A 22,777-nucleotide genomic window follows, 5' to 3' on the forward strand; every position below is an offset into this window, starting at 1 on the left:
CACACAGTAGCTCTTTTTTTTTCCCCCCACTCCGCCAGCCCAGAGGGACCCAAGGCACGGCCCTTATTATGATTTGATGAAATAACCCCTCTGCCTCTTTTAAGCCCATCCCTTTGCTGAATGTACCCAGTGATCATCATGCCACTTTTCATACCCTACTGCACTTTCTACACAGGAAGAGCAGCAGTGATCCCTCATGCACCTCCAAACATTTTTTTTCTTGTGATTTTTAAAGGAGATTTTATTTAGAGGCGGCGCTTGTTGGCTCCGGAGTAGCGTCGTAACGACACTTTTTTTTCCCTCTCCCCCAGTCCCTGTTAAAAAAGAGTTTGACCAGGGCCAGAGTTGGTGCTGGGGGGTCGCACATAGCTTATAGGAATAACCTGGGGGGTAGTAATTGCTGCGTCTTTTTTTTTTTTTTTTTTAAACAGGTTTTTTTTTTCTATTTTATTTTTAATTTCATCTTTTTTTTAATTTTTATACTTCTCTGAATATCGCCGCACACTCTGACTCCCTCTCCAAGATCTGATACCCCTTCGAGATTTTTCCTTTCAGATCATGAACAAACTATATGTTGGGAATTTAAGTCCTTCGGTCACTGTCGAGGACTTGAAGCAGCTCTTTGGGGAGAGGAAGCTGCCAGTGGCCGACCAGGTCCTACTGAAATCCGGCTATGCTTTTGTGGACTTCCCCGACCAGAACTCGGCCATAAAGGCTATAGAGACTCTTTCTGGTAAGTGTGGATTTGATAAGTGATGCTGCTGGTGACAGGGAAAATTTCACAGCGAGTCAAACTGCAAGACGAGGTTAAAAAAACACAATAGGTCAGCGTGTCCTAAATGTGAAATATTAACCATAAGCTTGTGTTATTTCTTTTTTCCTTTTTTTGGGTGCGTGTGTGTGCTCGGGACAGTGTTTGCGATCACATCCGTGTGCCATCAGAGTTTAGATGAACGCTCAGTCATGCACGCTCCAACAAAAATCGGATAAATGATCGATCGCAGGACACACTCGGGGCTTTGGTGTCCGTTTGGCTAAAGAAAACACGAGTCGTCGTAACGCAATTAACGCGCACAATAACCTATATTTTGGAGATTCCGATGGTGCGGGGCGCTACTTTGCAATCACCCGCTGGAATGTATGGGATGGTCTGATGGTTCGGGTAGGCATAATTATTTTTCACTTATTTTTTATCTTGATTTTATTGAAGAGAGCAGAGCGACGCGAGCGCGGAAAACTTGTCAGATCCATGTTCCTCTGATGTCTGGCTATGTTTTTACGAGGTGTCTTGGAGGTGGGTCATGGGGGTCCGGAGGAAAGAGCTAATAAACAGGTAGCTGAGGGGGGACGAGGTGAGACGCTAATTCCGTGCTGCGCCAGGCCACTCAATAGTAACGAAAAGCCGTGTTCGAGCCTCGAGCCGAGGAGCGCTTCAAATTCACCCCCTGGCTGGGTCAACACGGAGAATTAAGAAACACCACCTACAACAGAAAGAGCACAAGCCATTCTCCTTCCAAACCATCTCCTCTTTGATGTTGCATTCTTTACTGGGAGCAGAAAAAAATATCCCTCATTGCACTGTGAGGGTTGTGGGAGTGGAAAGCATGGCTGCCCATTTCCCCCCCAAACACTATATAAGCTTATCATGCTTCATTTTTGGCGCCGACACCCTCAATTGTCACCCCACGAAATGTCACACCGTGGGTGCATTAACGTAAACATATACAGTTTGTCCGCCGCCGTGCGCCCAACGCGCCCGGGCACAGTACTACTTTTTTCTGGGGTTGGCTGTTTGAATGGGGACGCACCTACTTGGTGAAGTGATTCAAAGTGTTGGTGTGTAGGCCTACCAGCTTGCATTGTTGCTTTCATGGCACACACGGCTAACGTTACACTATCAATTTTCGCCCCTACAGGTAAAGTTGAATTACATGGAAAGGTGATAGAGGTAGACTACTCTGTTCCCAAAAAACTAAGGTAGGCCTACAATCTGAAACACACACACACACTCTCTCTCTCTCTCCCTCTCTCTCTGACACACACACACACACATTGTACCATACTCCTATACTGTGCCCCATGGCAGACTGTGTGACCTGTAGGCTTCCGCTGTGAAATATAGCAAGCGGATTTTCCCTCATTTCTCGGCTCCTGCGTGCGATCCCTGCCACGCCGCCGCTGTTTTATTTCCCTGCGAGGGGATTTTTTTAATTGTGCGCGCTGATTGAACAAAGGCAAGAACGCGACAAAGAAACAATTTGGTCCCAACATCCGCAGAACACACGGTGGCTGCTGCCATATCGCGTGATCTGCAGCGAGGCCTATCCCACTGTAGAACATGGACACACTCGCACACTGGGACCACATGCAATAATTCCGTGTCTTAATTGAAATGGCGTCACGCAGGCTGCACGTTAAACTTCCATACTGACTCGTTTGCATGTGTAAACAGTTTCCCAGCACGGGTGTTTTTCCCTATATGTAGGCGATAAAGTTAGGTTTCATTATTGACTGTAACACTGCAATGCACGATGAGTTGCATACCAATCAGACGTGCCTCTCCTCTGGTTACTTTGTGCATGCTTGTGGATGTATGTGGGACATACTGTGTGTGTGTGTGTGTGTGTGTGTGTGTGCGAGGAAAGCGACGTCTGTTGGGAGGTTTTGTGAGCTAATCTATAGGTCAGACCTAAACTCCAGAGCCACGCCACACCACTGCACTTTGCTTTTCCGGTGGGGCTGTCCACGTAGTTTTAGAAACACGAGAAATCCACTAGTTTGGAAATAGTAATAATTCAATCACGCAGTGTTTTTCTGCACGGTGAAGTGCGTCGTTTGTGGCAGATTATGCATCTTATGCACCCAAACACATATAGATGAACCCCCGTTCACAGTAAAGCCCTTGGCTATAGGGGGAAAACTACATTGCGTGACAAAAAGGTAAATATTCAAGCCCCTTGTGGAGAAACACGTGATCTATACTTTATGCGCTTCCAGCCTAGTCCTCCCCCTCTAGTGCAGGCTACACTTTCCTACATTCCAGCTCTCGCTTTTTTTCTTTTCTTTTCTTTCTTTCTTTTTTTCTGCTGTGCAACACTATAGAGGAAATTATGTATGTTTCAAATGTCGAGGTACTGTGTCGTTTCCCCGCTTTGTTGCTCGATCTGAAGGCGTTTTGTAAGCTGCAAGGCGCAACATGGTGTAAAAGCCTGCGCCACTCCCCACAGTTAATGTGCACGTAGGCCGTGGCAATGTTGGAGAGCCTCATAATGGCTGCCATGATGGTCCTGCACACTGCACGGCTATAGGCGGAATGAGATGGAGCAAATGTCCATACATGTGCCTGCATGTGTCCAATCGGCTGCGTGTGTCAGCTGCTGGAGCTGCTCGCATGTTCTGAACGGGGCCTTTAAAGCGAAATCTTTCGCCATGTCAGCGAGGGTCTGTGCGGGTTGCAACGCAAGACACGTACAGGTGTTCATTTTGAGCCGGCGTAAACTGCGCACGTGGACGTGTATTTTTTGCGTTTGCTCGTGTCTGTTCACGTCGTTTAAAAGGGACAATTCTTCCCCACGTTGAGATTTTAGTTTAATTTTGAGAAACCCCCCCAAAAGTTGGCAAGCGTTTGTTTTTGGCTTTTTACGTCAGAAACCTTCCCACTGATTCAATTTAAAAAGATTAAAGTGCAAATGTTTTGCTCCTGCAATGTAAGATTTAATTGTAATTATTTATAGAGGTTTAGCTAATGCAAATGTCCTGTCTTTTAAACATGCAATTTTAATTCATTATTGCTGGCTCAGACATAACGAGAAATGCAATTTATATTTAAAAACACGGTCCAAAAAAATTATATTTCTGTTATTTATGCTATTTTCTAAATCTTGAATTTAGACAATTATGCAAACAGCTGCAGGAAGTGTTATGTATTTGATTTTAAATATTCTCTAAGTGAGTTGAAGCCCTTGTTAAACATGCTTTAGGAGTGAACCAGTGATCAGTTTTTGTTTAGTTATTTATAGGAAGCTGTGTGAGCTTTCTCTTCAGGCCTGCTGGCATTTCTTGGTTTTTGTGAGGCTGCTGTAGTTTTAGCTGCTGATTGATGTGTTTCTTTATGTATTTTTTAGTTTAGTTTTGTTGTGCAATGTTTCCTTTGTGCTAATAGGAGCATTTTCATTGACAATTAAATTATGTTGTTTTTTTAAGGGACAAAAACACAGACATATTATGGTGCTGTCTTTGGAGTAACAACTGGCTTGTTAAAATGAGTTTTTTATTATAAAGAACAGGAGGCTTTTTAAATGCATTTTCAATAAGCTGGAAAAGTTGTACACTGTTGTGGTTTTTCTGTCCTATTTATCATTTAAATATGATTTCAGTTCCACATATTTTATGTCTTGATATTTCAGATTACTTCAGAGGCACATGGAATTTACGCTTTTTGATTTTTTATCTGTTAAAACCTTTGAAGCTTCTTGTCTCGGAAAATCCAGAATAATTAGCTTCATGCTATTAGTCATTTTTAAAAGATCAATTTTAAAAATGACAAGGCTTATTTCTGCTGAAGCTTTTGTGATTGTTTTGATCACTTTTACAGTTTTTCTAATGTTAAATTGATTACAGTGCTGAGGCAACAAATTATGTGAATATTATTATGCTAGTGAGATTCAATTTAAAATCATCTATGGAGTGTGGGATTTAAATGTTAATACCTGTAATATGAATATAATTGTAGGTTCATAATATGTGCAGTTTGTTGCAGAAATAATAAATACAAAAGAAAATCAATAGGTTTATGTGGAATCAGTTTCAGCAAAATGGCTTTAAATATTGTTACTAAATATATCTACTCTTAAAATGATTGACAGAGTGTAAATGAGCTTGAGAAGAGATTTGAGTTTGTTTGCTTAAACTGAAATATCTTCCTTGCTCCTGGGTTCCTCAGTGAGGGCTTGATTTTACACAAGCAATGAGGAAAACAGCATTTATCTCATCCTTGTTAAGTTTCCTTGTTGCTCATGTAACGCGCAGGGAAGCAGAGTGTGACTTGGTGTTAATTGATATTGGTGTGACATAAATGATATGCAGTGTTGCTCGGCTATTAAGCCGGTGGAAGAGTGGTCAGAGCGACAAATGCGAGCTCTCGCTGTGACCCTGGTCAATAGTCGCTTATCAATATTAGGGACTCAAAGACGGCGGTGCTGTGGGAGAAACACAGTTGAAGCCGTCGTCCTGCTGTTTGTTTACGTGCTTGTTTAACAGTTAACAGTAACAGGCTTTTCTCCTCCTAATTATCTCTCTGATTTAACCTGAAGTGAAAACATGCTTAAATGAAAAAGTGATAAAGTTGTGATTGAGCGCCAACTCTTGTGTGAAACTCCACCAGGCTGACAATAAACACAGATTAGGTGCACTTCATGAGAATATTAAATGTTCAGCTTACTGAAGCGAAATTGATTACATTACTTTTTTTTTTTTTTTTTTTTTTTTTTACAAAGGGATAAAAACCGAGACATGGGTGTAAACATCTGCATTGCACCACAGTGGTGCCCATGCAGATGTGTGTGTTGGGTTGTCAGTGCACACTGAGTCAAAACAGCGAAATACGATAGCCATCAGTTGATCCACTCCGAATCCATTAATACTCCCCAGTTGATCCTGGGTGAAGGGGAAGCTCTCCAATTCAGGCTCCGGTTTTGTCCGGAGTGATAGCAGGAGGCACTGCACTGCTCACTTCTAAAGCCACATCCGCTGCACCCTCCTCCTGACTCCTCATGTCTCCCCTCACCTGTCTAAGAGGAGGGGTCACACAAAGCGGTGTGTTTCGCGGAGCTGATGCCTGACGTGGCTCCCAGCTATGTTCATTTTCTGCCTTAAAGAGCTTTTCTGATGTGTTTTAACTTGAATTTCTGTTTCAGGCATTTGACTCATGAAGGGTGGAAAAAGTGTAATGTTCCATACCAGTTTATTTTTTACTGAGACCTTGTGTTCTGAACGTAATAGGAAAGGAGATTGTTCTTCATTAGCAATAACTATTTACTGGTCATAAATTAGCCTTCGGCTTTTATTTGGAGTGCCCTTTGGCAGCTGAATTCAAATTTCACCGCTTATCCAACGCTGCTAAATTTGTTTAGCAATTATTAACTTTTTCACAAACGTGGAGTGTATTATATTTTTCTCCTGAACAGAAACACTAGTGCAACAGATTTCATAGCTTAGGGGAGCAGCAAGATTAAATGTAAGAGAATTGTAAATTCATTGTGTGTCTGTCAGACCTGTGGGATTGCTGTTTAATCTCCCTGAGAGATGGAAACACCTTTTCTAAAAGGCACTCGCATGTATATCAAAGCTGCATCTGAATAGATTCACTTCTCAGTAAGCTGTCATTCACATTCCGCTGAAACCTGTTGCATGACTAATATGTCACCACAGCATTACACTCATTACAACCAGGATTTAAATATTCAGCTAGATGACTCTCAGAAGCATTGGTGAGGGGGTGTGGAAGGCGTGGCTGGAATGAGGAGTAAGGCTCTGACTTAATAGCTTATTCTCTGACTAAGCCATTAAAATATATACTAGACATAATAGTAGTGAAAGAGGACAGGCCCCCACTTTGAAATAGTTTCACCTGAAAGAAAGTGACGCAGGTTCAGAAACAGTTGCTAATTTGCAATGACAATGTCAGTTTCATCCGAGGAAGGGGACAGTTCCTCTATCTCTGTTTTTATTTGTAACCTCACCATTATGCATTTCCTCTCCCGGGTTATTGCCAGAGAATGCTCGGAGTAATGGAGAGGCAGCTTATGGTGGAAGCAAAATAAACCTTCATTGATTAGAGATGAGAGCCTCCTTGAACTGAGCTGCTGAACTAATTTTTCTTCAAAACTGTCTGTGAGAGAATTTATCTCTTATGATGTATTCTCAATGGCGCGCTGACGTCGGATTATTTTGGTAGAAATTAAAAGAAAAGTTGCATTGTTGCTCTGTGTCAGCAATGGGTTTATCATGAGTTGAGAGCTGCAGGATATTTCTAACAAACTCAGTGCTCAATGAGCTGCCTATCCATTAGGTATGCATTACAGCTCCAGCGTATTACTATATCGTTGCCATGCAGAGCTCTGCAGGCGCATTGCTACCTGCTGTAGCAGCCCTCCTCCACTAGGTGGCAGTGTCAAAAATATGTGGAACAGCCGCAAATGTAGGCTACTCCTTTCCGTGTTTGTGGTGGTGTTGGTCCATATGCACATACTGTAGAGCAGACTGGACAAAGACTTCAGTTTTAATATCGAGCGTTGTTACTGGCACGCTTGCTGCATTCCTTTTTTTCTGCATTTCTTCCTCTTCGTGGTGAACTCTGCTGTAGTCGTTTGGCCCACCTTTCAACCAATCAGCATCCAACCTATACATGCTGTCATCACCTGCTATGCACACTGTTGCCTTGATGGAGGACTGCGCACAGGCATGTTTCTGTAGCCTTTTGCATTGGTTAAATTCCCATAATCCTTCACCCTGTGTAGACGGAGAACTGAATCCGCCTTAAGACAGCTCCTAGCTATTTTGTTTGTACAGAGAAAAGTGTGACCACCACCATCTCAATTCTCTAGGGGAAGGGCCGACATTGTTTTGAGCAGATGTCTGAGGACGCTGTTTTGCTAAGCAGGGTTTGATGAATTGCTGGAATCTCGAATGTGCTGGATATGAATATTTAATGAATTATAAATCATGATTATGAGAGGCAGAGTTTGTACCCAAGTTCTTTTTTGGGGCGGTAATTGTGAAGGTGTAACAGCTGCTGTCTCTGCTTCCTTTTCTATGTCCCTCTGTTGCTCAGCCTGTTTTTTTTTTTTTTGTGGGAGCTGCATGTGAATATTGTGGTTGTGGTGGGGAGTCATCCACATGTTGATACGTTCACATGCTGCATGAGGATGCCACTGGGAAGGCAGATAAGCTGAAAACTTAATGCCGGATGTAAAGTTTAGTGTTTCTCACCCTTCAGTATGCTGGTCCTCGCAGTGGGCACACAGGGGTGTGGTGTCCATGGAGGGGTGGGCAGCTGAGGCACACAGCAGGTGGCATTTCTCACACAGGCAGACCCCGTCCTTGTCCCATATCATCACCATGTAAAACCACTACCCGGGTACAACTTAAGAGCTCTGATGGGTTTTGAACAGGTGAACCCTCCTAGGGATCCAATAAGAGGGCAGCATGGAGTGAGCCAGGGGAGCAAAATGCTTACAAGCATAGGAGGCTGTGTGCCGCCACTGGCTAAGAGCAGTGAGCTGGGAATGAGCTGTCATCCTGAAGCTTCACCCTGGTCAAATGGTCTCCTTAATTTCTTAAGCTGGACCTTTGCCCTTTGGACATTTCTCAGTCTCTTCCCTTGCTTTTAAACCAGGGACATGGCTTGACGGGTGACCAGTGGCGGCACCAATCCCAAGCCTAATACAGCTTGATAGATTTGTTTACTAATGTGACAGATTGATTGCTTGGCGTACCAAGAATGATCCAGGAACAGGAACTCCTCATAGTTCAAATATATTGTTTAGGAATTAATGCAAACACGGAGAAACACAAAATCACAGCTAAGAGATGCAAAACTAACACAATGGGACAAAAAAAATGACCAAATATGACTAGAAAGAGATAACAAACCACCGCAATGTGGTGACAAACAGATACTAGATAGCCAAGCTGGATGATTGGCTATTCATTGGAGTTCCAGACTGCAACTGATTAGTCACATTTTTCTCATGTTCCTCACTGAACAATAACTGAACGTTACGAAGAAAACCAGAAAAAAACAAAACAGGAATGCTATTTCAAGATCTAGCCATAGGCAAGCGGGCCGCTATGGTTAAACTATCTCTAGCAGCTGGCATTGAAAGGCTACTGTGAACATTTGGTAACAACTGCAGTGATGAAACTGACCATTGACTCGACGTTGGCCCTATCTGAAAGTTGTGTACTCAAAACTGACAAGACAGGAGACAATGTGGAGAAAGAAGGGGAGACGCAGGAGGCAAGGTCAAACAGACCTGAGAGTGATGTGTTTCAACATGAGCGGTGAGCAGAATTTCTTTGGCTGAGATATACTAAAGAGAGATATATATAAATTGTGCAGAATGTAGTGTTGCCACTCTTAGCGTCAAAATAATCAGAAATCCTGATCCAGAAGAAAAACAGGACGCTGATTTGATTTTGCACAACCCTTCTGTATATAATCAGATTTTCTTAATCAAATAATTCTGAGCCTTACCTCTCATAGGTCCTTTTCTCTTTTCATTATAAACATACTCATATCTTGTGGTAAAATAATTTAAAAACTCTTCAGAGATAGTACACACTCATTCTTTTATATTACGTTATGTCACGAAATCTGGCACTGGTGCTGCTGTCTGAGATACGCTGTGAAATATTAGCTGAGAGCGGCAATTTGTAGTTGAAAGCAGCCATCTCTTGATAATATTTCATATAGAAAATTTAAAGTTGTTTATTTGGCATTTATTTATTACACCGAATTAATATTTTAATGTTTATTGAGCCAACTTATTTGATTAAATTTTAAGTCTGTTTAGAAAGACGCCCCGCTGCTTTCAAACCGAGCCCCGTTCAAAAGTTTGTCATTTCGTCTCCGTACCATCCATATGTGGTGTCATAAAGAAATTACACGCGTGGATTGTTCTCATGCACCATTTCTCCCATGTAGCTGCAGGAGCGTCTTTTGATATGTGGCTTTTTGAAGTCAGCTGTGTGTGGAGAAGCAAATGTCGAAAGATACAGTCTTTTGACATTTACAGCATCTCGATGTGGGAACACAACAGCGCCAATGTGTGTGTGTGTGTCCATGTGTGTTTACAGGTCGCGCTGCATTCTGTTCCAACTGTTCCGGGTTAGGTTCTCCACGTTGCCATGGGAACCAGTTTTGAGTGTTTTGCTTAGTTAAAGAAAGGGAGCTCGGACGATGAAGGCTTCCAGAAAATAAACCCAAAGAGCTCCATTGCAAGCTGCAAAGAATATTCAAGAAAGTTGAGTTTGCTGCGTGCCGTAGCATGAGATTCACCCTACAAGTGATCATTATGAAATATTTTGATATCTCTGTCAGAATGGTATGATTACAGCACATGTTTGATTTGAAATGCTGTCACTTTGGAGATCCTGTAATTTCCACCCATTCCCAAGAGACAGGAGACTGGTTACTGGTTATAGCTGAAAGCCCCAGACTGCAGTCCAGCCGTGTGTCAGTGGCTCATGCTATGGGCGGTGCAGCGGTCAGAGTGCTGATTTTATATGACAGTGAATACATAGCCCAGTAAGGTGCCTAAATAAAAAGGCCAGTGTGAGGCTGTTGCTTCACTAAAACCCTTCAAGTGCTCATTTTCTTTCCACAAGTGCAGCAGGGAAAAGTGCTGAATGGGCTGTCCGTCTGTGTCACAGCCGCAGCCCTTTTGTGACCTTTCTTATTCATGAACCCACTCGCTGCCGTCATTTCCATCCTTCTCCATATGTATGTAGCGGAGGCCGACAACCCCCCCCCCCCCCCCAATCCACCACCAACACCACCACCACCAACACCACCACCAGAACAAGTCATCTACAGTAGGTCGGCACACAGCTGAGCCTACGACACAAGTTGGGGCACAGTCTGACCATTGTGCTTCCTCTGTTTCACACCGTCCCTGACGGAAGAGGAAGACGCAGGGAGGACTTCCGAGTCAAAGACGAGCACGTGCATGCTTGTGATTTCCTCCGCGTGTGTGTCCTCTGCTGTGTTTCTGCTCCTGCACGGGGAGAAACGAGCACTGCTGATAGAGGGCGGCATTTCTTCCCCCGTCGGCGAGTCTTGCTGGCTGGCTCTGTGAGGCTGTTGGTGTCCTCTCTCATCAGGCTGTGAGTGGTCTGCTCACAAGCACAAGGATTTCCGCCTGCTGGTTTGAGATAGAACTGGAAAATGTATATGCTCACATCAAAACTTCTCTCAACATTTTGTTCCCTGCCCCCCCTTCCCCTCCCCCCACTGGTACCTTGCCATTAAAATACAACGTATTAAAAGATCAAACCTAGACTGAGCAGAATCTGGAGTCTCATTTCAGCTCCATACACATTTAAGCTGAGCTACACACCCTTCCTTCTAATTAAAATCTCAGTAGTAGGTTGAGAGAATTTCCAGATCTCAGAGATTAACAATTAAACAGGAAGTAGTCACAATAAACTCCATGCTAATTTGAAAATGTATGCCTTGCAGGGCTTCTTTTCTTTTGGTTTTACAGAATCTCATTTCAGTGTCCGGTGTCAGGTGTGTTGCAGGAAATCAGTTGCTGCGTTTTTCTGCATTTTGTTTTCCAGTTTTTGGACTCTTGCTGGAAGATTAAGTAGTTACTGTTAAATGAAGTAATCGAGTGGAAAATAAAAGTAGGAAAAATAAATACATAAATTCTAGCCACTGGCTGGATGTTTGGGATCCCTGATCTAAAGCATGTGGATTATAAGTTACTTATAGGAGCCATGCTATCAGTTTCCCTGTTTCCATCCTTTATGCTTGCTGGCTGCAGTTTTAAGACATGGCATGAAAACAAATAAGCCTTTCCCAAAGTGTTGGAGCTATTCCTTGAATGATTTTGCTTGTTGTTGTTTAATGGAAAAGTGTTTACTCTCTTCCTGATATTGTGTATTTGTCTCTGGCACTCCTTCCTATGGGTTTGCAGCGTTTGCAGGCTCTCCCTTAGTTTCGGCAGATGTACTGTTTTGTATTTGGCAATTGTGATATCCCATAAAGCCTGTTGCTTTACACAGCTGTGCTCGATCCTGACTCTGATTTGCTGAGGCCGATATGAGCTGGGTAATGTGGGCCAGGCAGGTGTTAGCGAGCAGGACGACTCCATCTGCCTCGCTGCCAAGGGACCCAGCACATGCCAATACCCAGTCAGTCGTTTTGGGAGAGAAAGACAGAGCTCGTATGAGAAAGACAGTGAGAAAGCAATGGAACGAGAGGGGGAAGAGTAGAAAGTTACCCTATGGGAGTCCTTTTGAATTTATCTGACCGAACGTCAGATTGCAGAGAGGGTGTATTTTCATACAGCCGCTGCGGAGCTGCTCAAATAGAGCCGTGAGCAGAATGCGAAAAAAAAAAAAAAAAAAAAACAGCAACCCACTTTGTAAATAGTTGTTGTCTTGCTGACCCTTGGCTAATATTTCTCCGGAGGGGAAGAATATTTTATTGGAAAGTGTTCAATCTGTGTGTATCTCGCTAAACAGCCTATACTTAGGATTTCCCGCGGGTGCAGTAGCTGCTCCAGTTGCCATGCCATACTGTACACAAGGAGTACTATATCAGTCCTAAGGTTTTTCAGCTGTCACGTTCCCATTTTTTTCAATTGGCTCTTTTTATGAGCAAAACAGCGCATACACAACTGCCAAAGTGTATGCGCAAGTTGCTAGGATACCGGCCGATTGATCGATTGTGTGTGTTTACCATGGAATTCTTGATATTTCGTGCTGCCATCTGTCTGCAGTAGCTGCAAATGTGCTCGCATCCAATCCTGCTGTGCCGCAGCCTCCTGTCTCACGCATGCATGCAACATTATGGCACTGATTGATGAATTGCCTGTCCCTGTCAGGTTAAATGAAGCACACATTGACACAAATCCAATTAAAATTGAAGCCCATAGCACGGCGCGGTCAAGGAAACTCAAGGCAGAAATGCGGACGTCTTCAGCTCACCGGGTTAGTAAATATTTGATGCCGAAGCAGCCATGCGTGCGTTCCTGTCGGGGGAGTTGTTGCAAAAGTTAATGGGGTCCTTGCCTTTAAGCTCAACTTTGCATTTTATTTTTTTGAAGGAACTCATTCTGCGCCTGCTCAGGTGATTTTCATTTTTATTAATGGTGAATTCCACAAGATGCAGCTGCAGTTCACCTCCGTGCTCCAGGGACTGTCACACTCTCTTTCCACTGCAGCAGTCGGTGCCTGTCTTGCCTCCATTCCCCTCCTCCTCCTCACATGTGCATGTTTTGTGTCAGCCTACCACCTAGATTGTGTGCATTGTCCCTCGCCGCTTCCCTTCAGCTTGCATCGCCGCGGCTCCCCTGGCACAGAGTGGCAGTGCCGAATGAAGCCCGCTGTGTGTTACCATGAGCGGGTGTAAATGGCGTACAACTGTATGTTATGTGCTGCAAGCTGAATGTGAGCTGCCCTATCAGATAGTGTAACAGAGACAGGCAGTTTATTCTTAGTAGAGTTGTGGTTACTGCTATTCGGATTCTTCAACAACAGTAGACGTCTGTGTGCGCTTGTGTCCATGTCACTGCATGTGTGTGTGTGTGTGTGTCTGTGACTCTATGCTCCTGCCATTCCCCAAGTGGGACGTTACAGTTCATTGCAGAGATTGTAGCAGAGATGGTTTTGTTTCAAGTGGTGTGAGGATTGACTCCAGGCGGCCCGATATCCGGTCGCATGACATTGCGGGACAATAAATTACGAAGATATAGCATGACAGGCTTCAAAGGCTAGTTTGATGTCAAAGAGACAGTGGTGTAGATGTGGAGTCGCCAAAGATGATACATCGGGTACACAGCGTTTGAAGAGATGTCTAATTTAACAGGGCTTGTGTTTTTTTGGGATTTTTTTTGCTTCCTTTTGTCAGGCGTAATTGTTGCACCCTTTGATGGATGCACACCCACCTCGGGCATTTGTAGACCATTTACAGTATTGTTGTTTCCTCCCTCATGACTGCGAATTTATCAAAGTGTATCCCCAGATTCACACGCGAACACACTTTGATTCGATCAAACGTCAGCGCAAATAACAGAAATACCACCTGACTAAAGACAGCTCTGGCCATTTTCCTGCTATTCTTTATAAAAGACTCTGTGGCTTTGTGACACCCCTCCAACACAGACACACACACACACCGGGTCTGATAATGACAAACTATCTCATTAATGTTTTCTGTGACACGCTCAGATCTGCCAGTCCTTCGCTCTGAGTCAGTGCTCCTCAGCGCAGTCGTTGTGGCGAGCTTTAAAGAATGGGAAGCCAGGTTTTCAGAGCAGCCCTCACTCCTAATAACCCCCTCAACTGGGACAGGGTGTTTGTTAAAGAGGGGGAACCAGCCTTGTATGTTTTCTGCCAGGAATGATGAAAGCAGCCGCCCTGTAAATGCTTGCAGATTTGTTTTGGTGTTTCTGTGGAGGAGCGTCGTGAGCTTGAGTGGGGCTAGAAATAGTTTTTGAATTAGTGGACGAACCTTTGAATATCCTGTCCCAAATTGGAGACCTTCTCTCGTTGGTATTTTCAGCTCAGATTGTACAGCATGCACATTCAAAATTGGGCTATTTTTTAACTTATGTTGGTCTTTTGGGAGGATTACACAATAGATTTGGTAGAAGATTTCCAGCCTGACATTTTCTGCTTTTGTTTGTTTGTATGCGCTGTTGCGTTCTCGTACTGTAGCATTTAGTTACATAATCAATCCTGGAAAACCAGCAATAAACAAACAGAAACCGTTACACAGGCTTCAACTTTTGCAAGCCGAAGAATCGCTGCTGCTTGGCAGAGGTTTGGAGCTCCACTGAGTGCCTTCTAGTCGCATATATAAGGGCCGGAACAACAAACCTTTTCCTCTTTTCACAATCACCAATAATTCTTGCTCTTGCCCTCTCCGTCTCGCTTTAAAATGCTGTCCACACACCGCTGTGGCGATCAGCCTCCAAACCTGAGATATCGATGTTAACTCAGGATATTTACTCAAGTATTTATCGCTTATTGATCGGGGGCCGACATCCCCGTGAGCAACTCCGATAATTGAATTAGTCTACATATTACTTTCCCACACAGCGTGCAGGCATCCTCAAGCTGCAGCCGTCCTCATCCAAATCAACTGCTTCACATTCCCAAAGCCCTCCCCTGATCGAAACGCGCGGCTCCGAGTCCCGTCCGTCTCCCGTCCACTTCCTGTCGAGCCCCCTGCCTCATTTCACAGAGTAGATCAGGATTTGGAGCCATTTTAGCTGCGGGATTAAAGTCTGACAGGGATAATGCCACTTCAGCCACTTGAGAGTCACGTGACACAAGATGATCTAAGGTTTTGGGAGGAGCACTATAATGTAATTAATGTATTGGAAGTTCTTATCCATTTGACTCCTCCCATTGCAGAGCTGGACGCCCATAACAGTTAAAAAACAGCCTTTTACAGGCAACAGTGAGGAAACCAGAAATGACGTGTTTTCTTTTTTCTTTTTTTTTTTTTGCTGCACCTCCACACACACTCACCTTCTACACACTAATAAATCAAATCTAGTCTCTGTTATTCTCAGAACTCCCTATTGATATAATTTTAACCTTAAATCTGTTTGCGCTGTCCCACCCAGCCCAGACAAGTGCGTCCTATATACATAATCCCACCGCCTTCTTAATCTGTTGATGGCTTATCGGGGCGACCACACTTTGCTCACTTGTGTAAAAATTGCAGTTTGTCAGCAGTTTAATTAAATCTCAGTCTGTTCCCACCTATCGCTTTATCTTTTTTTTTCTTTCACTGCCATGTTTGTTTTTAAGAGGCATCTGTTCTTCTTTGGGATTTTTTAGGTCGGCTCTTGGGAAGCGCCATCAAAAATAATATAATGATAAATAAACTGATCATTATTAATGTGCGGTGCAATTCAATAATTTTTCACATAAATCATCCTTAACCATCTGGACTTTATATTTACCAAAAGTGCTGAGTTAATAGAAATAAATGAGTCATTGTTTTAAGTTGTGCAAGTTAATTTGAACCTAATTAGTTCCAGCTCTAATAATTATTTAGTTTTGTGACATTTAAAATAAATATATATGTAAATGAACAAAAAGATAAATATTCAGGTATAGCTACTAGGTTTAAATTTTTCTGCAGGATTAAAACATGGTTTGAGTAAAACTACAGAAGAGGCGAACACAGCTGTCACATGTTACAAAATAACAAGTGCATATGGATAGATAATACAGATATTCTACAGTTAAAAACCATTTTATAAAATGATCTAAAATGAAGTCATTTTCAAAGCAAACACGGAGACCAAGACAACAGCCATGAAGCTCATTCTAAACGACACGCTTGGCACTGGTTCCTGACCCCACGCTTTGTGCGTTTCACTGTTTCCAAAAGCTGTTCGGAGGGCAGGGACTCCTCAGTGACGGCAGCTGTGACTGGCCGCAGCGTTTTCACCAGAGTGTTTCATTTTCTCAGAGGATGAATCTTCACTAGCCTCCCGCTACTTGCTGAATGTATTTTCACTCTCGGGTAGGAACTTCCCCGCAGACAGGGGGAGGGGAAAGAGAGGAGGCAGTGCGTTCGTGTGTGTGTGTGTGTGTGTGTGTGTGTGTGTGTGTGTGTGTGTGTGTGTGTGTGTGTGAACAAGTAGAGCTCGCTCTCCGGAGGGAGCCGGAGGGAGAAGAAGTGAGACAGGTACAGAGAGAGAGAGACAGACGGCCAGCAGACAGGCCCAGAGAGGGAAGCAGGCAAAGTGTTTGAGGGCTTGCGTAATGTTGAGTGGTGTGCGTGCGGTATTGATCCAGGTTAACCCTGCTGGGACCTACACCTATGGCAGGCAGGCTCAGCCTTCAAGCTACAGTATAATACCTTATGGCCGGCAGATTAAAGGATGAGACGTAAGGAACAAGCCGCACAACTCAACATAAAAGCAACAGAAGTAGCCATGAGGAGCGGCTAACGGCGGACCCACACTGCACCACCGCAGTATGAGCTGGTATCCACCTGTCAATAGCTCTAGGCACTGAGGTGTGTGAGAGGCAGACATAGAAAATACATGAGCATGTGCACGAGTAGAGAAGAGTGGGCACGCTGGTTGGCTATACATGACCGTGTGTGTGTGTGTGTGTTTGTGTGTCTGTAGCTTGGCCGTGTGTCTCTCAGTGACTGTGCTGACTACGTGCTTTGTGACGGGGACCCAGAGGAGTCCTCGGCTTGTGAAGTAGCAGTGTGAAGGAGCCAGCAGGCATTTGATGTGCACAGGACAGGACAGGACAGCGTAGCACATGACTCCGCACGTCTTCTTGAATCATCTTTCTGTTTATTATTTATTATTTTTTTTTCTTTCTTTCTTTTTTTTTTTTTGTCCACGGCTCGTGGTTTTGTGGCAGGGGAAGTGGTTTTAGCACCAGCAGATTAAAATGTAAAAGCTGTAATTGCAGCTGCATGTTTTCTGAGTTTTGCATAATTAGGGAAATTGACTTTTTGCATCGGATTGTTTTACATCTCAGACATGAATTAGCTTATCGGGTCATTTGTTCAATTTATGAATTCAACACTCTGCTTGTGAGTGCCAGTGTGGAATATACACTTGTGTCCAGCAGCTAAACCTTTGTTTCCACATTTGTAAATTGTGCATTTCTTATAAAACAAGAAGACATGATTTTTTAGAAATCCAATCTTAATTTCTTAAAACATGTCTGAAGGAAATCTTTCTATATTTTGACAAATTCCTGTGATTGAAATGTTTTCTGCTAAAATAAATACATGGCTTAGAGTCAAAGTGCAGGTGTTCCTCTTTTAATCCTCAGGCTTTTTTGATGGCTCCCCATTCAGATGTTTCATTGAAGTCTCAGGGCCATTTGATTTTTTTAAGGTTTTCCTCTTATTGTTAGCAGTCCTGCTTCCTTGTCATGGTTGTAATATCAAACTGTCAAACTGTGCAGTTGTGACATTTTGTTACCATTCATTGGTTCCCCACTGCAGAGTATTTACCTCTTTCCTGCTGCTGCTGCCACATTGCTCAGAAAACATAACACATGCATTGAGGTATATAGTAAGAATGCGTTTTGCACCAAATGTCCTGACGTAAAAAATATGTGAACGCATGCTCAGAGCCACCCTGAAGGGCTCGCTCGCTGTGCCGGAGCAAAATGTTTTCATTTAAATAGAAATGGATTAAGCCACAGTGATGGGCAAATGAAACATTTTAAAATACTCATTTCATTGGCTTAGTAGGCGTGACGGGAGAAAATGTGTTTTGTGTCAGCCGGGCACCCTGTGGCATTGTAGCACTGAGTGTAAATTAATTTGTTATGATTTACACCTGAGAACTGAAAATCATTTTATATATGTATCGGCTGCAACAGGGCTGCAAATAATTTAATGTAAAGCTTTATTTGTTTTACTGTGTTGATATTGTCTGTGTAATGTTGTCTTTAAGCTTATGTGTGGTGGGAGTAACAGATACGTTAGACGGCTGTCTGAATCAGAGTAAACATTGTGGTGCTGTAAGCGTACATCTGAATGACTTGCTTGGCCTGAGTCACCGAAATCTATCAAATCATTTGTAAAATTAACCCCGTTATGTAACACTGACTCACTGCCTGATGCGGGATGCTAATCTACTTGAAATCTCCCCGCGTACCATTAAACCTTGTCAATTAACTCTGTAGTTGTGTAAGTAACGCAGAAGTAACAATATGAAGCATTTCCTTAGTCTTTCTATGAACCAGCTCAGCGAGCGTCGGCAGCAAGGAACAGACAAATGTCAACAGGAAGGCTGTGGCTTCCATTAGAGCTGCGTGTGTCTACCTGCCTGCCTCTCGGCCTGCGTCTCCACGGTGAAAACTAATGCGTGACGAGAAACAGGCAGGCAGGTGAGCCTGCTGAATTCTGATGAGTTCTCACCCGCCGAGGTCTTGTAGGAGGGAAACACAAACAGGCACCTGAACGCTACGTACTGAGATGAGATGGTTAGCAGAGCTGTGGAGCAGCACCTTTGTTCGCTCCACAGTATCGGTGTTGAAAATATGCGGTTAGGGAGCAGACACAATCTTCCGTTTTCTCACTTTGCGTCACGAGGGATGCATTTTTGTCCCACTGATATGGAGGAATAATGACAATTTAATGAATGTGAATGTGGCAAACTGTCACTGACAATTATTGATACCTTAGAAACCTTAACGACTTTTCTTTTTATATGAATTCATTCAGTTAACCTCTTTAACTGCTGGATGTGTAAATAAAAGAATTGTTCAGATAAACTTCAAAGAAGATAAAGTCAGTGTTGTGTTTAGAAATGGATTTACGGCCCACAAGGTGTTTTGGTGCAGATTTAATAGCCTGTTTTTTTCACACAACAGTCAGACTGTCTATGATAAATATGATCAATATTTCACTACCAAGCAAACAAAAGCTCTTTGCCCTGGCTTAAGTCTCCCAGGCAGCTGGTTGTCTGCTGGTCGAGATTTTTACTTGACAAACAGACCAGAACTAATTTTCAACAACCCGGCCAAAACTAAATCAGTCTTGGCAGGAGGAATTATTTTCTCAATTAATGTTTCCAAGCTCAATGTCTCAATCTTCATTTTTGATCTTCTGTGAAAGTATTTTTATCTAAAACATCTGTATCAACAGTCCCCGTCCATTCAGATGACCCTTTCATTTTTGTAGTTCTTTAGTTCAGAATCGTTTTGTAATAATTTCCTTGAAAGTGAAAGGAGGTGATTTGGTTTTCAGTAGAGGGGAGCAAATGTCCTTAAAAAGACAGACTCAGTAGAAACCCAAGGAAATATGTATCCACTATTTATTACAATTTTTTCAACATTTGTCTGTAAGCAAATTTCACGTATCACATGCAGACCCTAAAAACTATTTGCACTAAAGAAGCAACTCATTTGAATTCATCAGCCAGAAAAAACACACATCGTTGACAAATTTCCCCCGCTGTAGGATTACTTAAAGGATTATCTTATTTTATCTTATCTTGTAAACTGTTCTGAAATTATGTGGAAATTTTAGTCTCCTGAAATTCAGTGTTACCAAAATATGTTATTCAGTGATCAATATTTTATTTTATTTTATTTTATTTTTTGCTTGTCTTGCAGTGTCTAGTTATTTTCTACAATGGAATTTCTTTTTCCGTTGTGTTTCATTAGTTGCTCACAGCGCAATACACAATCATGTACCGACATGCATAAATTGAAGAAAAAAAAAAAGAAAGAGAAAAGTCTCGTCCTTGAACGTGCTACGTATTGTATGTGCTGATTCACAGTCTGTTCGTCCTGGCGGTAGGACAAACAGCAACAAATCTTTGCAGCTGAAGGACAAAAACAATGTATAGGCACTTCCCTCATACAAATCCTGTTATCTCTGCTCCACAACAATAGGACGGGCCTTAGAGAAGCGCTTAGGAACACTACACAGGCATGGACTGAGCTCCGTCGTAATCCAGCAGCAGAGAGTGGGACACACTGGGAGAGTTTGAAAGGAGGAGGAAATCTTCCACAGTGAAGGGTCTCCTAAATGTTCTAGACTTGTTGGTCCTTCTCTGAGCTTTCCGGGCGTTTAGACGCTTAAGAGCTTAAGGGTCAAAACCAGAAATTGGGTTAATTCTTATTAGATGAGTCTTCGGTTGGAGTAGAAGCGACCACCGGGCTATTTCACCAACCCACCCAAACAGTTTGCCACGTCACCGTTTGACTTCTACCCTGAAAGCTCTCCCTTCTTTAGTTGTGATACGGTGCCGACATGCAAACTGGAGGTGCAGCGGCGACAGGAGCTTACATACGTGCTCTAAATGTAGCTGATCGTTAGATGATCACATTATGCTGCACTCAGCGCTGCATTACCACACGTCAAATAAGCAGAGACATTAGTGTTTTGCAGACGGCGTATCTCACTGCATTTGTAATACGAGCATGTAATAGGTGCGTAATCGCATGCCTCCAGTGTGATTTATGACCACAGAGGTTTTCATTTCCTATTTTATCTGCATAGTAGATCTGCGATGGAGGCCAGATCATCTTTCATTTAGAAGATCATCAGGTATCTTCTGTGAAATATGAACTCTTTCGTCAAACTGTTTCTGGACGGATGTGAACTTCCTGTGCCTCCTGCACGGCCTTCAGATGTAGCGAAGCTTTTTGACAGGCACGCTGGGAAAGAGGGAAGTAAGAAGAAAAAAAAAATGTTCATCTCATCTCAAGTAACAAATAATCCATTAGAGCACAAAGCAGCAAATATAGGTGTAAAACTGTGGTAAAGGGGTTTTGCTCTGAGCGTTCATGGATGCAGGAGAGGGAGAGCGATGACAGTTTAATGGAGAAAAGATGTTATCAGTCAGGTGAAATTTGCAAACAATTACGTGTGAGGTTTGTAGCAGAGGTGACCGTGTGTGCAGAGATGTTTGCGGGAGTTTTGTGAGGCAGCGTGCTCCGGACAAGCCCGACTTGAAAGGCTGTTTGGGACTTTTTTTTTTTGTCCAGAGAGAGCCTCCCCGCTGGGTGCAGGACAGCATGGCTTAGCGAACCGTCTCTGACAGCCCGATGTCTGCACAGAGCAGGGATAGGAAGGTAAACAAGGCTTTTAAAGGCCTCATTAGATAGAGTCCTAGAGCGGAGAGGGGACATGTTTAATTACTCACTCCTGCGAGCTTGTCTTAAAAAAGATTTTACCCTCATTCAAGGAACTCCAAAAGATGCCAAAAACAAACAAACAAACAAAAAAAAAACACCACAAAACCCAAACACTGTTTTTGTGGTATAGTATTCCTTTAATGACACGAGTGACTTTCGTTTTTGCGGGGGCGTTTCAGGAACAAAGTGCACGGAGTTTATGACAAATTGAATTGTGTCCATTATGCCCTGTTCATAAAGTGAGAGTGAAATGACACACTTTACCTCACAGTACTGTTTTACTTTATATAATTTGATGTATTATTAGATGGATTAAAAGACCATTTTAAACTATTCTGAAGTTCTGAAATATTCATACATTAGTCACAGTAATCCAGCAATAAATACACGATAACTACAACACACTGTTTTTCTTTATGGGTGCCTTTTATTAAAGTGCATTTCCCTTTTCATATTCGTATCTGTATTTGCTATTTTAAGTTAAAAAAATCTGCCCCTGCTGGTCATACTGTAAATCTGGAAAGCCTGTTAAATGTGGCAGTTTGTAGCCGTAAGATTTATTAGACAATACCGTATCAAGTAAATGCAGCTTGTATTACAAATGATTATGCTGATCCCAGGTCTGTTATCTGTGGTGGATTTCTTTTTCCCATAGTGCTATTGACATCTCCTCTTCTCTGCCTCCGTTTAGGAGAGCAGGATTTCGCCCGTTTGCATGGACAGACACGTTCTCTTTATTCAGTCAGCTCCGTCCACGTGCAGCTCTGATCTTGGGTGGACTTGTGCTTGTACAGTATAATGTCACGCCAAGAAGAGGACATCTAGCATCTATCTCGCGTTTGACATTTGCTAATAAATCAATTATCGCAACAGTTGCAGAACAATCACAGTTGCTGGTCGGCTAATAGATTAAATGACGCTTGCATCTCTGCCCCTTACAATTGAATGAACCGTTGAGACACAAAGCTGGTTAAATGTTGTTTGCAAGTTGAAAGTAAGGGACAAATTAAAAGAGAGTTTAGACGGGATGAAAACAAAAGAAGCAAAAAAAAAAAAGAGATCCGGATTTAAATGTATTATTCATGCACAGGGTTTTTAACTATAATCAGGTTCATCTTTAGGAACGCTGTAAGCTTCTGGCGAGGGTTGAATACCCTCTTTCTCACCCCTCTGTCCGCCAGCCCTCTCAGAGGTTATGTGCGTGTTAGTATGCACGCCTGTGCGCAGACACGGTTCCTTACTTCGTACAGGTGGGAGCAGTAAATATTAGCTTTTCAAATGAACATGGCCACCCTCAGATATTTAAAGGCCTAAATTGAGAGGCTTTCGTTTTTCTCTTGGCAGGCCGCTCCAAACCAACAGCAGACAGCTTGGTTACATTCAACAAACATTA

At 42.9% G+C, this 22,777-nt stretch overlaps 1 protein-coding gene across 3 annotated transcripts in view; it reads left to right on the top strand.

Annotated features, from left to right (window-relative positions):
• The first annotated feature begins 438 nt into the window (after positions 1 to 438).
• igf2bp2a (insulin-like growth factor 2 mRNA binding protein 2a) overlaps positions 439 to 22,777 on the top strand; it is a 44,730-nt gene continuing 22,391 nt past the window's right edge. For all 3 annotated transcript variants that reach the window (XM_084544479.1, XM_084544481.1, XM_084544480.1), the window contains exons 1-2: positions 439 to 733; positions 1,917 to 1,977. In XM_084544479.1, coding sequence (XP_084400605.1) covers positions 559 to 733; positions 1,917 to 1,977 — 236 coding nt within the window. In that variant the 5' untranslated portion in view covers positions 439 to 558. The remainder of the gene's footprint in view (positions 734 to 1,916; positions 1,978 to 22,777) is intronic.

This window comes from Chelon labrosus, assembly GCF_963514085.1.
Source record: "Chelon labrosus genome assembly, chromosome: 5".
NCBI lineage: Eukaryota > Metazoa > Chordata > Actinopteri > Mugiliformes > Mugilidae > Chelon > Chelon labrosus.